Source organism: Ascochyta rabiei, chromosome 21, assembly GCF_004011695.2.
Source record: "Ascochyta rabiei chromosome 21, complete sequence".
NCBI classification, from domain to species: domain Eukaryota; kingdom Fungi; phylum Ascomycota; class Dothideomycetes; order Pleosporales; family Didymellaceae; genus Ascochyta; species Ascochyta rabiei.
Genome location: NC_082425.1, coordinates 28,991 through 44,273, shown reverse-complemented (window position 1 = coordinate 44,273; position 15,283 = coordinate 28,991). Strand labels below are relative to the sequence as shown.

Here is a 15,283-nt window from a genome sequence, read left to right as displayed (position 1 = left end):
CGTCTGGTAGCTAATCACCAAAGCGTAGCGAAACGATACCAAAAGTGGCGAGAATTAAGGCAGGACAATCCAGGAAACGCAAATCATGGAAATATTTGATAGACGACCAAACCCGGGCGTTCAAAAGGCTGAGCACACAAAGCTCGAGTGCAAGGCAATGTCAACAAGTTTGTCTCCTTGTTCAATTCTGGATATCCTGCAGGTCTCACATGAAGTCTTGCTAGGCAAGGTGGATGATAGCCATGCTCATAAGTAATGAGATGACCACCAGGACCAACAGGACGCACGATCGAATCACTGTACAGGCTGAAATGTGATGCAAGACAGCTTCATTTTCTGAGAGTGAAGGATGGGTCTTTCTTCCCGCAACAGAATCAGCACCTGATTTGCGCCGCATTTAGACGTTCTCGGGGCAGAATTTGTGACCGTCGCGAATCCAGCATTACATTGTACAACATGTTGCGCCATTCCGCATTGCCAAGGCAAATAGGCATCAATTGTTGTACCCCGGCCTACGTTGGCGCGTTGTGCTACTGATATACCCTTGACACAAGATACTAAATCAGATGAACGCCTATGTCCCAGGACAACACTCAACTGCACAGACACACCTCTAGACTCTTTCAGTTTTTTAATTCCACTTTCTCAGCGGCCGGGGGTCCACCCTAAGAGTATAGCCGCTTATTCTTTCTTAACTATCGCTCCAATCGCTAGTGTGAACCGTGGCTCACTCCTCTCAACAGCGCGCGCAAAATATCGCATTTTAATATTTGCTTACTCAATTATCAGGAGCAGGTTTCTCCAAGCCATTGTAGCTCGCCCAAACAACATTGTCGTAGCCAGTGTCTAGGAACCTTCCTCTAAAGTATCATATGAGCTTCTTTCTTTCCCAAGGGCGAGGGCTCTTAAGTAAAACCAGATAAGCTCGATTTTGCCGTCAATACAGGCGCAGCCAGCGAGATTAAGTTACACAAAGTAGATAGTGTAGAATACATTCATCAGGTCATTGCAAACGGCGCCAATGGCGATGTTTACGAGTTGTTCCTAGATACCAACCTAAATTATATTAGGAAATACCTCAAGATTAACATCTTCAGTGTTGTGGCTCTCGTTAAGGGCAAAATACCATTTATCTAGCAGGACAAGGACTCTAAGGACCCCAAGACGAGTTTTGTCGGTTCGGGCGTCGCCAGTTTCGCAAAGGGCCGAGAATTTGCTGGCCCTGGTCCTGTTACGGCGTCACCAAGGTTTCCGTCAATTACAGCGCATCCCAGCTCCATCTCGAGATCAAGGGGCTGATTAGCGTGGCGCTCTCGCCCGCTTGAGTGCGCACCAATGAAAGCGCCTTTCTCTCGGCCATGCGATGCAGGTAGCTGGCTCTAAGCGTTGATGAAAGCGGGGAGGCATGCATGAAGGTCATCCACGAGGTCTCCAAGGACAAATTCTAAGGAGAGCTTGTTGAGCACACTGGGGAAGTTATTAGCTTCTATTGACTATGGGACGTGATTGAACAACACTACTCTCGCATTTTCAGCGAGTATTGTAAACACAACTATCAGTCTGCGGACCGTATGCTAGCGCGACGAGGCTGAATGCCTGAAAGTCACCAGTAGACCTCTACCGTAAGCGTGGTGTCAGGTTCAAGGGTCCAGTACTGCTTGTGTCTGTGTTGCTGTTTGTGAAGTATACATACGTGTCCATCATTCATCCGTGAGACTTATGAGATACCAAATTGCCAGCCAACTTAATGAAATATGGCGAGTATTTATTCTGTCAACTCAGACATTTTACTAGCTATCGCAAGCAATCGATACACCGTTCTCTGAAACGAATTTTATGATCCTCCCTTAGGCACCAACTGCGATAGCCCTCCCGAAAAGCTTCTCCCGCTTCATACATAGAGCTGCGACAAGCATGATACCTCCTGCTACTGGGATTAAGACGAACGTCATCTGCATAGCGTGGGTAATAGCCTCAATGGCTCTTTCGCGCAGTTCCCCACTCAGTTCCTTCAGCAACATGCTTTGAGAGCCTGCTACCGCGCTTCGAATTTCGGCCTCAGAGAAGTCGTTACCAGCAAGAACCATCTTCAGCTGCTTGATAGCAGTCGATTGGTAGATCTGACCGGCGAGAGCAAGCGCGATGACTTGGCCGCCAATCTGCGAAACATTTTGCATCTTGAGGCCAGCACCCACGTCATTTGGGCTCAGAGTCAAGGTCGCCACAGTATAGCCGGTGACCATGGACAAACCGGTGCCCACGGCGACAAGTATAGACAGGCCGTAAATAGTTCCCGTTGAGGTGCTAGGATCGAGATAGACCATCATGGGACCACCACCGACGAGCAGGAATACGCTAGCAACAACGTAGAGTACCATATAGACCTTTATGAGATGAAGAAGGGATCCAGAGATGAGATTCACCGTGACACCGATGACCACAAAGGGGAGTAGACGTACGGCGGCCATGAGTGCTTCATCGTTTTTGACAAATTGAAAGTAGAGGGGGATGTAGTAGACAACGACATAAAGCGTCGTAGTTCCGGCTGCTGTTACAACGTAGAGCAGCACTTGTGTGCGGTCGTGTAGCAGATGGACTGGAAAGGCGCGTCGCGCTGGCGTAGTGAAGACGGAAAAGTATTGCTGTAACATGTAGAGTACCAGCACTACGCCAAAGACCACAAAGGTGGCAATGGTGCGTCCGTCGTTCCATGGCCATTGGCCCCCAGCCATGGTGAAGGCCAAGAGAAAGCTGATCCACATACCCGCGCCGAGAAAGAAGCCGACGATATCGATTGAGACCAAACGAGCTTGAATGCTGACTCCTTGCATGGGACGAATCGGCGGGAGGTACAGGATAAAAGCTGGAGCAGATATCGCGCCAATGACCAAATTGATGTAGAAGGCCCAGCGCCAAGTTGCTGCAGATACAGCAAAAGCGCCACCGATGACTGGTCCCAGAATGGCTCCCAGGCCCCAGAAGACGCCGATCAAGGACATGTAGAAGCCTCTTTCTTTCTCTGTGGTCACGACGCTAAAGTATTGCAACGATCCCAGATAGATGCCACTGCCTCCAGCGCCGGCAATGACGCGACCGACGATGAGAGCTGTCATGTTGGGTGCACCACCGCAAAGAGCTGAGCCGGCTTCGAAAACGATCACAGTGGCTATGTAGACCCATTTCATGTTGAAGGTGTTGAAAAGTGTACCGAGTAGGAGGATGACGCAAACGGAACCCAACGGGAAACCGGCTCCAATCCAGGCCAGCTGTTCGACCTGGCCAAACGCTTGAACAACGGGACCTTGTATGTCTGCTGCTATTGTTGTGTCGAGACCGTAGAGGAAGCAGGTGATGTACAGGGAGACACAGACGATGAACCAAGGAAAGCCGCGAATCGTCCTCTCTTTCTGTTCCATCTCGGCCTCAGGATCTGTCTGGGTCATTCCTGGCCTGGAGTGTGATTCTTTGTTGTTTTTTTCGTCGCTGTACGAAGTTGCCGCACGATCGGGATGTTCGTCCGACTGTGGAGTTGCCATGCGCTCCACTTCGGTAGACATTGTTGGGGGAGGAAGCGCGAAGGCCACAAATTCAAGATTGAAAGAAGATGCAAAAGGCTGAGGTGTACGGTAGAGGTATTGTGTTGAATGTCTCCGGAATAGGAATGGCGATAGAAGCGGCGTGCCCTGATATGTGTACAAGCCGATTTTTGCACACCGAACGATGTTTCACTCGACAAGAAATTGGTAATCAAAAAAAATTCCATATTGATAAGCAGGGCTGCAAGCAACCTAGGGCGGCTCTTGGCGAGGCCAAGGAGGTGAGGTCACTCCTTACACAGCTCCACTTTTCTGTAGGAAGTGAACCATCTGCTTCGTGTGCAAGACTGACCTCACCAGTGCGCCAAGGACAGAAGCAGCTTACAGATGAGTGGAGTACGTCGTATGTTGATGACTGGGATTTGGAGGACCTCAAGGGTGTCATGGCCCTGCGTCTCCTGCGTCTCCTGGCTTCACATGCACGGGGGTGGGGGTTATGTAGGAGCGATTATCCAGCCAATCAGGCAAGGTACCCTGTCCTCCTCATGCGCGTTCCTAGTCAGCCACGAACCGAACGACACTGCACCGAAACATTGGCTTGGCACTACAGTAGCATCCTCGCCAGCGCGCAGAGCCGTTTTCCTAACGCGTCTGCAACTGCGCCAGCGCTTCCTTCATACCAACGTGTGGCCTGACTGATAGGATGGATGCGCTCGCAGTCTTCGACGCAATGTTGGCCTGCGACGCGCGCGAGCCTCTTTGGATCTCTGACGCACGCGGTCGCCGAATGCTGTCCCATACCTGCAGGAGACCGGGAATAACATCAGCGTCGGCCACTTCCGCAAGAAGCACGTCCAAGCCTTCGACATCTTCGAGAGCCTGGTTGGCTCCTTGGCCTTGATAAGGTACCATGGCGTGTGCGGCATCTCCGATCAGCACGGTTCGGCCCAGGGCATACGTGGGGAGCGGCTCCTGGTCGCGGACTTGAAACAGTTGTGCTTGTGGCGTGCGACTGAGTTGTGCAATATCTTATGTCAGCTTCGTGCGACTTGCCAGAAGGTGCAACCTTTTCTACTGACCTGAATACGCGCTGTAGCCATTGGGGAAATCCTTCGATGCTCTCGACCATTTCTTTTACAGATCCCCTCGCATTCCAGGAGTACTCGAGCTGGGCTGGATTTTTGAGACTTGAGTCTGCGATTGCGCAGGCCAAGTTCATCTGCTGATGCTCACGGCAAGGATACATGACCACATTTCGGTTTTCGACGTCGCCTGCAGCAATGATGGCTACAAAAGTTCCCTCGTCGTAGTTGTACATTGCTGGCATTCCATGGTCGGCCCCAATGGCATCCCTGATGTCGTCCATCGGCAGAATGAAGCGATATACGGACAGGCCACATGGGGTGGGCGCTGGATGCGAAGCCGGAATCACCGAGCTGCGAACTCTCGAGTGGATCCCGTCCGCACCTGGAATCAGGGTGCAACATTAGCGAACGCTCATCTTCTGCAGCTCGACGGATTGGGCGTACCAATAATCAAGTCTGCTTGGACAGACATCCTGTCAGCGAACTCCACCACTCCAGTCCTGGGCTCGACAGAAACAACATGAGTACCGTACAGCACCTTGACGGGACTGCCTTCACCGTCTTCTCTCGTCACTCTGTGCAATAACGCGTCTTTCAAATCCTGCCTGAAAACAAACCACAGAGCACCATCACCGTCAGGCCCATCTCCGACAAGAGACTTGCTCATTTCTTCCTCTTTGAGGTTGTACGTTCGATATCCAGCCCCCACTACGGCACGTATCTCTTCCCTGCAAATACCGATCTCTTTCAGGACGGAGATACCATTAGCACGGATGCCTAACGCTGCTGAAGATTCCTTAAAGTCTGCGTCTCGGCGCTCGTAAACAGTAATGCTGAATTGGGGGTATTTTCGGAGGATCGCTGCAGCAGAGAGACCAGCAATGCCTGAGCCAATGACGACGATGTGCATCGTCGATCGAGCAGTGGCAGTACTACGTAAAGACATGGTGGTGATACGAGGAAGGAACAAGAATGCTGTTGTTACCCCTACCGATAGGTTTGTTGGCCGAGATTGCAGCGTAAGAGAGGCTCTCAGGCTTTCAGTTGCCATCTCAAACTGGTGGACTACATGCCTACTTAAGCACGAGGCCTTGTTTTCAGGAGGGTGAGACTAATATCAATGACATCCAGGATTTACCTAAGTATTGATGGAGATGCCCAGGAGTGACTGTCACCAGCGACTGAACGTGGCTTAATCCCACTGAAATTATGCAACAGATCGAGTCCGCTGCCATGTATTGGAGGATCTTCCCAGTCAGTGGCAAGAGCAGAAAGATGGGCCCCCACGCTCTGGTCAGAGGCTAAACCCCGAAACATGATATTCATACACTCCTTTGAACGAAGAGAGTCCTACCAGCATCTCGTCTGTGCCCACTATCACCACTATCGGCGCTTATCACAAATACTCACCATAGCTTATAGCTTCGTTATCTCAGGTGCTAACTTCCTTGTAGATGTACCGAAGTAAGAGGAATCTACAAGGAAATCAGCACCTAAGATAACGAATATATGAACCATGGCGAAATCCCCCACACAGCCAAGCCATTGCACCCGGTCCGCATCGTTTCACTGCACGTCGATGCAAAAGAGGACGCTATTCAAACGATCCTCAACAGATTCCTTCTCATATTTCCATATTCTCTAGGTAGGTCTATCTGCACCCGGACGAAAACGGAACTCTGGCCGATGAAGGATGCCCTACGTGCTCCTATCGACAAAGCGCCCCAACCGAGATGGCGCCACACAGATTTGGCTCAGCAGATACTGCGGGGTATGAGCGTATCAACATTCAGTGAGAAGCATTCACAGTTCCTCTACTTGAAGAGCGAGCTGTCTCACTCACCTTATCTGTCATGACCAGTGGCTATTCATTGAGCCAAATTTTACTCTTATCTCCTTCAACAAACAAAACGCTCCCTCCATTATGAGTTCCCGGGATCAATACGAGGCTGTAGCTATTACGGGTATGGGTAAGAGTTGCCTCATATTGGTGGCGGGCAAAGAGTAATACTGAAGTGTACCTCATCCAGGATGTCGATGGCCAGGTGGCGTCCGCAATACAGCGGATTTTTGGGAACTTCTCAAGAACCGCGTTGACGGATGGAAGGAGTTCGACAAACCGCGATTCTCAAGTCGGGGATTCCACCATGCCAATGCAGATCGGCCAGGAACCATGGGAATGAAAGGCGCCTATCTGCTCGATGAAGATGCACGACTTTTCGACCACTCCTTCTTCAGCATGACAGGCCTCGAGGTGGAAACTATGGACCCTTCTCAACGGAAGTTGCTCGAAGTGACTTACGAGGCATTCGAGAATGCAGGCGAGACATGGGACAGCGTGTCTGGCACGCGCACAGGCGTGTTTGTGGGTAACTTCTGCCTCGATCACTGGGTGATGCAGTCGCGCGACTGGGACAACCCAAGGCCATATGCATTTACTGGTGCTGGCACCAGCATTCTTGCCAACCGGATCAGTTACACATTCAACCTCAATGGACCGAGGTAAAGGGATTCTGCCATGAGTTTAGGCGCTGTCCATGCATGATACGATTGACTAACCATTTTTCCCAGTCTCACTGTTGACACGGCGTGCTCATCATCCATGTATGCTTTGCATCTGGCCATGAATGCGATTCGTGCCGGCGATTGCGACGCTGCGGTCGTGGCGTCAGCGAACTGGATTGCGGACCCCGGTGTGCAGATCGCGCTCGACAAGCTAGGCGCCCTCTCGGCTTCTGGCCGATCCTATGCCTTCGATAGTCGAGCCGAGGGCTACGCCCGCGGTGAAGGCTATGGAGCCATCTACCTCAAGCGAGCGTCATTGGCCATGGCAGACGGGTCGCCAATGCGCGCGCTAATCCGTGGATCCGCCATGAACGCCAATGGGAAGACGGGCGGCATTACACGCCCGAGTCCCGCCGGACAAGAAGCCGTTATCCGCGAGGCCTATCGCAATGCGGGTAATCTGCCCTTTGCCGAAACAGGGTGAGCACTCCCAGCCTCTCCCCGTGCACGTGGCTTTACCGGCACCTAGTCTTCCCGCATTCGGGCCTAATGTTCCCCACTAATTCCCCGCTAATCGGCGTTCCCAACTCTATTCTTGCACAGTCGCTGCGATGAACACTACTGATACGCAACCGCAGTTATTTCGAGTGCCATGGAACGGGCACCTATGTCGGCGATCCGCTCGAGGTGGCCGCTGTAGGTAATGTCTTTGCTAGTGAGCAGCCTGCTGGCGGCGCGCTGCTTGTCGGATCTACCAAAACCAACGTGGGCCACGGTGAGGGTGCTAGTGCGCTCGCCTCCATCATGAAGGTGGTGCTGTCGCTCGAGCATGAGACTATCCCCCCCGTCTTCGACCTCCAGACGCACAACCCCAATATCGACTTCGAAGGCGCCGCAGTCAAGGTCGTGCAAGACCTGACCCCGTGGCCCAGTGGTCGAGTGCGGCGTGCCAGCATCAACTCCTTTGGCTACGGTGGCGCCAACGCCCACTGCATCATCGATCACGTGCATACACTGTTTCCCGACTACGTCAAGCCAGGGGTGCGGCAGACGCTGGATGCCAACAGCGCGACGGTCAACGACGCGACCATCCAAGAAGACTGCGGTGGGAACATCAAGGCAACCCTCGCCGAGCGACTAACAGAGCCAAACACAGACAGTTCAATCGACGGCTCCACAACCTACTCTCCCCACAGCTCCCCGCCTGCGTCAACGGTCGGCACTAGCAGCGACTCGAACGATGAGCTTACCCATGCGCAGAGGAAGCCGCACTATGCCATCACCAAACCACCCAAGATGAAACGCGTGGCCGATGCACATAGTCGGCAACTAGTGCTGCTGCCGTTCACCGCTCACAGCAAGGAGTCGCTGAAGCTGAACATAGACGCTCTGTCCAGCACTATCAGCCGTCTCCAGCTCTCAGATGTAGCTTACACCCTGGCAAATAATCGCTCCAAGCTACCTCATCGCACCTTCCGTGTAGTAGACAGTGCTCAGCCTGCCAAACGACTCGTCCCAGGTGGCACCGTGCTGAGAAGTCCTCTCCAACACGGTAACGTAGCTTTTGTCTTCACCGGCCAGGGTGCGCAATGGCCTGCAATGGGCGCCGAACTTTTCGAATATCGCACCTTTGCCTCGGCAATCGAACATTTGGACTTCGTACTTGGATCTCTCCCACTTCCCCCATTGTGGACATTACAGCAGATTTTGTCTGGCAAGAGTGACCCTGACCTCGTCGACACAGCCGAGGTCTCGCAGACAGTATGCACAGCCCTTCAGATTGGTCTTGTTGATCTTCTCGCCTCATGGTCTGTACGGCCTGTTGCTGTTGTTGGCCACTCATCCGGAGAGATTGCAGCAGCTTATGCATCGGGCCGTATGACCGCTGCCGAAGCCATCGTCACAGCTTACTTTCGCGGCCAAGCTGTTTCGAGGAATCAACGGACAGGTCTCATGCTGGCTATTGGACTGAGTTCTGAACAGACACTCCCTTATATCGCTGGGCGGGAAAGCGAAGTGACTATCGCGGCATTTAATTCTCCCGGAAGTGTCACGCTATCGGGCGACCAAGAGACGATCAGAGAAGTGTCCAAGGCTCTGGATCATGACGGCGTCTTCAACCGCGTACTTAAAACTGGAGGCAATGCATATCACTCCCATCATATGCTACCTCTTGGTATTGAGTATGAAGCTTTGCTCTCAGCCGGCCTTGAACATGTGCGTGAGCAGGGGTTAGCTGCCGTCTCTCAGCGCTATTCGCAGATACCCTGGAAATCATCCGTCACGCCCTTCGAAGACTTCGCAGAGGAAGACATCGCCAGACCAGCATACTGGAGGAACAACCTTGAATCTCCTGTGCGCTTCTCTGACGCCGTCACAGAACTTGTTATCTCAACTGAAGTACAAGCGTTGATTGAGATTGGACCTCATCCTGCCCTTAAATCACCGATTGACCAGATCTTGAAGAACTCAGGAAAATCATCCGTCGGCTACGCTTCCACCATGAAACGGCAGCAAGACAGTCGTGAGAGTATGCTGCAGCTTGCCGGTACTCTGTTCTGTCTGAACACGGACGTAAATATAGCTGCAGTCAATGCTCTTGATGGTGTCCTCGGGCTAGCACACGGCAGTATTGCCGTTGACCTTCCTCCGTATCAATACGCGTATGGTCCAGTAGCGTACCATGAAAGCCGCCAGAGCAAAGAATATCGTCACCGTGAAGTAATACGACATGATCTCCTGGGTTCCAAGGTCGTCGGTAATGCCAAATTACGACCTCAGTGGCGCAACATCTTGCGCGTCAGAGATGTACCCTGGCTAGGTGACCACCGCCTGCTTCCAGATGCTGTCTTTCCGGCTGCTGGTTATATCGCAATTGTGGTCGAGGCAGCCACGCGTGTTCACTACGAAGACCCGACATCACCGTTGATCACTGGATACTCCTTGCGAGACGTTTCCATCAAGTCTAGTCTTCAGGTACCTGAAGACGACTTCGGTATTGAGTTGATGACAAGTATGGAGCTCTTGGATGCCGCTTCAGCACAGAAGCCTACATGGATCACCTTTTCCATAAGCACCGTGACTCGAGATTCCGACCAATGGACAGAGCACTGCACTGGACGTATCAGAGTGGAGATAGCTGAAGAGAAGTCGACTGTGAATTTAAGCTTGACTCCGGATCGCGAGGCTCGAACCACAGAATCAACTTCCTGGTACAAGAAGTTCGCAGAACTGGGACTGGGTTATGGACCCACGTTCCGCCCTCTGTCAGAGATAGGTGCTGATACGCGAATCGGGAACCAGGCTTCAGCCAGGGTAGCGCTGAAAACGACATCCGGCACGATGGTAGATGAATCACCCTACGTGCTGCATCCGGCTTCTCTAGATGGTGCCATCCAGCTGGGGCTCATTGCTTACCATGGCAGCCGGACAGACGAAGCCACTTCGGCTTTTGTACCCACACATTTCTCTCAGCTGTATCTCAGTAATCGATCGTCCCAAGATCTAGAACATGCTAGTGTCGTTGCGCGTGGCGAGCGGTCTGGCCTTCGCGGTGTCAATCTCGACTTCATCATGCGGGCGCCTGATGGACACGAGCTGTTACTGGTTGAAGGCCTTCGCTGTACAAGCTACAACCGCATGTCTCTATCTAAGACGGACGCCTACAGTAGCCCGTTTACGCGCCTACTCTGGAAGCCAGACTTCCGCTCTCTCAACAATGGTCAATGCCGTGAGCTTTACCCTCCTCCTGTGGACAACGTGGGCAAAGCCCCGCTCTGGGGCGTTGTGAACCAACTTGCGTACGCTATAGTGTACGATATTTACGAAACGTTCGCTGGTGAAAGTAGGACCCGCCCCGAGCCGAAGCCCTCAGGAGATGTAAGCCATTTCTTCGAATGGATCAAGAGGCGGGGCACCCTGGACGATAATGACCTTCGGCGCAAATTCAAAGGGTTACCCAGCAAGGACCGGTTGGCCAAAATCGATGAACTGGTATCTCAAGCGCCACATATCATCGAAGTGCAAACGTCTAAGCTATTGCATGACAACATAGAGGTCATTCTCACAGAGCAACGTACCGGAATTGATGTCATCATCTCTAAAGGCCTTCTCACACCGTTGTACCAGGAGGGGTTGCTAATGACAGGCGTGTATCCACAACTCTTCAACGTGCTGGACGGCCTGGGCCACGCAAATCCAAATATGCGCTACATTGAAATCGGCGGTGGCACAGGTGGAGCTACACGCATCGCGATGCAGGCTCTCCGCAGCCATAATGGCATGAAACGCTACAGCGACTATACTTTCACGGATATCTCACCCGGGTTTCTATCGACCGCACGTGAAACCTTGTCGGGAGTTGGCTTCAATGACATGATCTACAATGTGTTGGATGTCGAGCAAGACCCTGAAGCGAACGGCTATGAGCCTGCATACGATGTCGTTCTGGCCTGCCAGGTCCTCCACGCAACTTCCGATATGAAGAGAACTTTGACTCACGTGGGCAAACTTCTCAAACCAGGAGGAAAGCTTATATTGGTGGAGACTACACAGAATTTTATCGTTCCGGGAGTTGTGGTGGGAACATTTACAGGATACTGGGCTGGTATCCCCGACGGTCGTATCGACGCCCCGTTCATGAGTGCGGAATTGTGGGACGCGAATTTGAAGGCAGCAGGCTTCTCGGGCACTGAGCTAGTGCTTGATGACTTTCCTTCTCCACACAACACCACCTCCGTCATTGTCTCTACATTCATCAGCACACTCGTTCCCGAAATTGAGGAGATGGTTGGGAAAGATTTGCAGCTCTTTCACACCAGCAAAGCTGCCCCACCTCTTCTGCCCCACCTATCCCATGAGGCTGAACGGCGTGGGTTCGTGGCGAAGTCGATGAGGCTCCAAGCTGCATCAAGCGACTTACATGCAAGCTCTGATGTCCTCATCTTTCTCGACGAGAAACATCTCCAGCTCGACAGCGATGACGGGGAACTAGCCGCTTTCCAGTGCTTGGCACGTAGCGCGGCGAGTATGACGGTTCTGACAAGCTGTGGTGTCGCCAAGGGCAGCAATCCTGACGGTGCATTAGTCGCTGGGTTACTACGAGTTCTCAGGACTGAAAATCCCACGTGTCAATTTCTCTCCATCGACATCGACAGCGTGGATTTCGACATCAGAGGTGGCGACACAGAGACAAATGATCTCGTGCGATGTATCGTTGACGAGGTGCTGAAGCTTCATGCAGCTTCGAACGAGGTAGAGGATGGGAAACCCATTGACCGCGAGTTCGTGTGGCAGCATGGCGCTCTTTGGGTGAGTCGATACGTGGCCGTCTCTCAGGCGGAAATACCTCACCCGAGCGAGTACCATCGCTCTAGTAAAGAAGGTAGAGGGATCGAGACAGAACTGCTGCCACTCGATAGCCATTCTTCTGTACGTGCAGTTTTCGAGATGCCAGGTGTACTTGGCTCGCTGCTCTTTGCACCGGACCAGACATCTTGGATGCCATTACCTCAAGACTCTGTCGACATAATGGTTACCGCTGTCTGCCTATCCTACGATGACCTGGACGTCTGGTCCGGCCGAGCCGATACTACACACTCTATTTCCGAGTTCTCAGGTACTGTGACCGCAACTGGCGCTGCAGTCACTGGTCTGAGCATCGGTGACCGTGTATGTGCGCTGGCTGGCGGGGAATTCCAAATCGGCAACTTCGCACGCATCTCTAGCGCACTGGTGCTTAAACTACGGAACGGCGATAACACTGTGAATATGGCAACTTTGCCCCGATCGTACGCTACCGTCATCTATGCTTTAGAGCATGTCGCCCATCTATCTCCTGGGGCGTGGGCGGGTAAAACCTTGCTGATCCAATCAGCCATTACTCACACTGGCATGGCGGCCATTATGCTCGCAAAAGCCAAAGGCGCCGATGTATTTGCTTTGGTGGATACTGTCGATCAAGCAGCAATTCTCGCCACCGAGACCAGCATAATGCCGTCGCGTGTTTTCATATCCGATCTACTGGGTGCCGCGAACGCAGTCAGCAATGGTGGGTTTGATGTGGTTTTGAGCACCACCCAAAAAGACCTCGACCTGTTGTATATTACGACGCGATATTTACGGCAAATGGGCCATCTAATCCATCTGTGCAAGATCGAGGGTCAAGGAAACCGAGCCGTTGGGGACCTTGACATGGTCTTGCTGTCCAAGAAGAATGCCACCTTTTCCAGCGTCGACCTTGCCATCCTAGTCGACTCCGTGCCAGCTCTTGGACAACAACTCGTGCAGACCGTCGAAAGATATTTCCGTCAGGGTCTGCTTGAGCCCTTGAAACCATTCAATGGCACAGTCACAGACGTTGCTGACCTGCCGCAAGCGCTGGCAGACTTTTCCAAATCAAATGGAGAAAGCGGTAAGCTCGTCATTACCTTTGCGAGCCCAAAGTCGGAAGTCAGAATGACACCACCAACCCCAAGAGCTCACTTCGAGTCTGATGCTTGCTACGTGGTAACGGGTGCGCTGGGCGGCTTGGGACAGTCCATTATAAAGTGGATGGTCGACCGTGGCGCAAGGCACCTGGTTCTTTTTTCCAGACGGTCTATCGACGATGTTCCTGATGCGAAGCTTCTTGTCCAGAGCTTGGCCCTCCGCGGCGTCGACGTAAGACCGATTGCTTGTGATATCACTAAACTGGCCCAGCTAAAGAGCGCTATTGATCAGGCTTTAGTAACCCGGCCAATCAAGGGCATCATACACGCGGCTGTTTCGTGGCACGACCTTTCATTCGACAAGCTCTCAGTCAGCCGATGGCGCGAGAGTCTAGCAGCCAAGGTGAAAGGAACCAAGAATCTTCATGAGGCGACACGGTCCATAGCGCTAGACTTCTTCGTCATGACTACTTCACTACTTTCTGTGTACGCACTAGCCACGCAGGCTGCATACACAGCCGCAAACAACTTCCAGGATGCGTTTGCACGCCACCGCCATGCCCTTGGCTTACCAGCAACATCCATCTCGTTCAGCCTGATTCGCGGTGTTGGAGATACGGGATCAGACTCTGGAACGCTCGATACATTCCAACGCAACAGGACACTGACCCTCAGCGAAAAACAGTTTCTTGCACTATTCGAATCAGCTTTCTTGCCCCATTCACCGGCAAACGACGAAGGTGTCGATCCTCTCTCGACTGCCAATCTGACTACTTGTCTTGACCCTGCGGGCATGCTGGCTAGGTTACGCGACGCAGGCAACACCGGACCAACACCGCGATGGTACGATGATGGTCGGGTGGCGATCATCATGCGCGCCTTTGCAGATGCACAGCAGCACGCTTCAGACCAAAGCGCTCCGGAGGCAGCAAGTGGCGGTAGATCGGCCACAGTTCGCTTGCAACAAGACCTTGAGGCGGGCATCTTGGCAGGCACTGCTGAGCGAACCGCTACCGTGTTGCTTGTTGAAAAGGCTATCGCTACGACGGTGGCAGATATGCTGTTTATCGATCTTGAAGATGTAGACCCAGCCAAATCAGTTGCTGACTACGGCGTCGACAGTCTGGTACGTACGCTTTTCTCCTACTTACACGGACAACCTCTTCTCCTTGTAAAGCTAAGACTGACGCACTCTGTAGATTGCAGCAGAGCTACGCAACTGGTTCATTGAAGCGCTTAGAACTGATATCAGTATGCTGAAGCTGTTGGATCAGAGTGTGAGCATTAGTACTCTAGCGGCGAAGATCGTCGATACCGCGCTAGACAAGGCAACGATCACAGCTGGTCCAGGTTAGATCTTAGCAGATATAGAAGGACATCTCATTCTCAAAAAAACGCACTCTGCTCTTTTGCTGCTCCCGGCCGCTGTCGTCTCTACGCAGTGGTCTCGGCGCCTGCAATTGATCCAATCCTCAAAAATTGATTTCGTTCTGCTCAACGCTGCTGTCCTTACTATTGCAAAAAGCTAACCTGTGCGGAGTCCTACGCTGGTTTAAACCCGCTTCTAAAGGCTGGAATTTGGCCGCTAGTTGCTGTAGTTGAGCTTTCTACTTGTTTGGTTTGCTTAGACCTACTCTATTTACCCGACGTAGAATTAAGTTGTAGAAGAGCTTGTTTACCCTACTGATTTATAGTCTAAATAGATCTTATTCTTTAAGAATGTAATACA

General features: G+C 52.3%; 3 protein-coding genes across 3 annotated transcripts; 1 reads left to right on the top strand and 2 right to left on the bottom strand.

Moving 5' to 3' along the window:
• Positions 1-1,847: 1,847 nt before the first annotated feature.
• On the bottom strand, positions 1,848-3,557 carry EKO05_0010858 (uncharacterized protein; the record flags this gene model as incomplete). The annotated part of the gene is made up of 1 exon (XM_038947333.1): positions 1,848-3,557. One exon carries the CDS (start codon positions 3,555-3,557, stop codon positions 1,848-1,850), a length of 1,710 nt encoding a protein of 569 aa, XP_038793115.1.
• A 621-nt stretch (positions 3,558-4,178) lies between these two features.
• On the bottom strand, positions 4,179-5,567 carry EKO05_0010857 (Salicylate 1-monooxygenase; the record flags this gene model as incomplete). Its single annotated transcript, XM_038943958.1, has 3 exons — positions 4,179-4,548; positions 4,616-5,003; positions 5,066-5,567. The coding sequence occupies 3 exons, from the start codon at positions 5,565-5,567 to the stop codon at positions 4,179-4,181; spliced, it is 1,260 nt and encodes a 419-aa protein (XP_038793114.1).
• Positions 5,568-6,794: 1,227 nt separating this feature from the next.
• EKO05_0010856 (uncharacterized protein) lies at positions 6,795-14,909 on the top strand (the record flags this gene model as incomplete). The annotated part of the gene is made up of 4 exons (XM_038943960.2): positions 6,795-7,123; positions 7,193-7,606; positions 7,765-14,680; positions 14,754-14,909. The coding sequence occupies 4 exons, from the start codon at positions 6,795-6,797 to the stop codon at positions 14,907-14,909; spliced, it is 7,815 nt and encodes a 2,604-aa protein (XP_038793113.2).
• Positions 14,910-15,283: the final 374 nt, after the last annotated feature.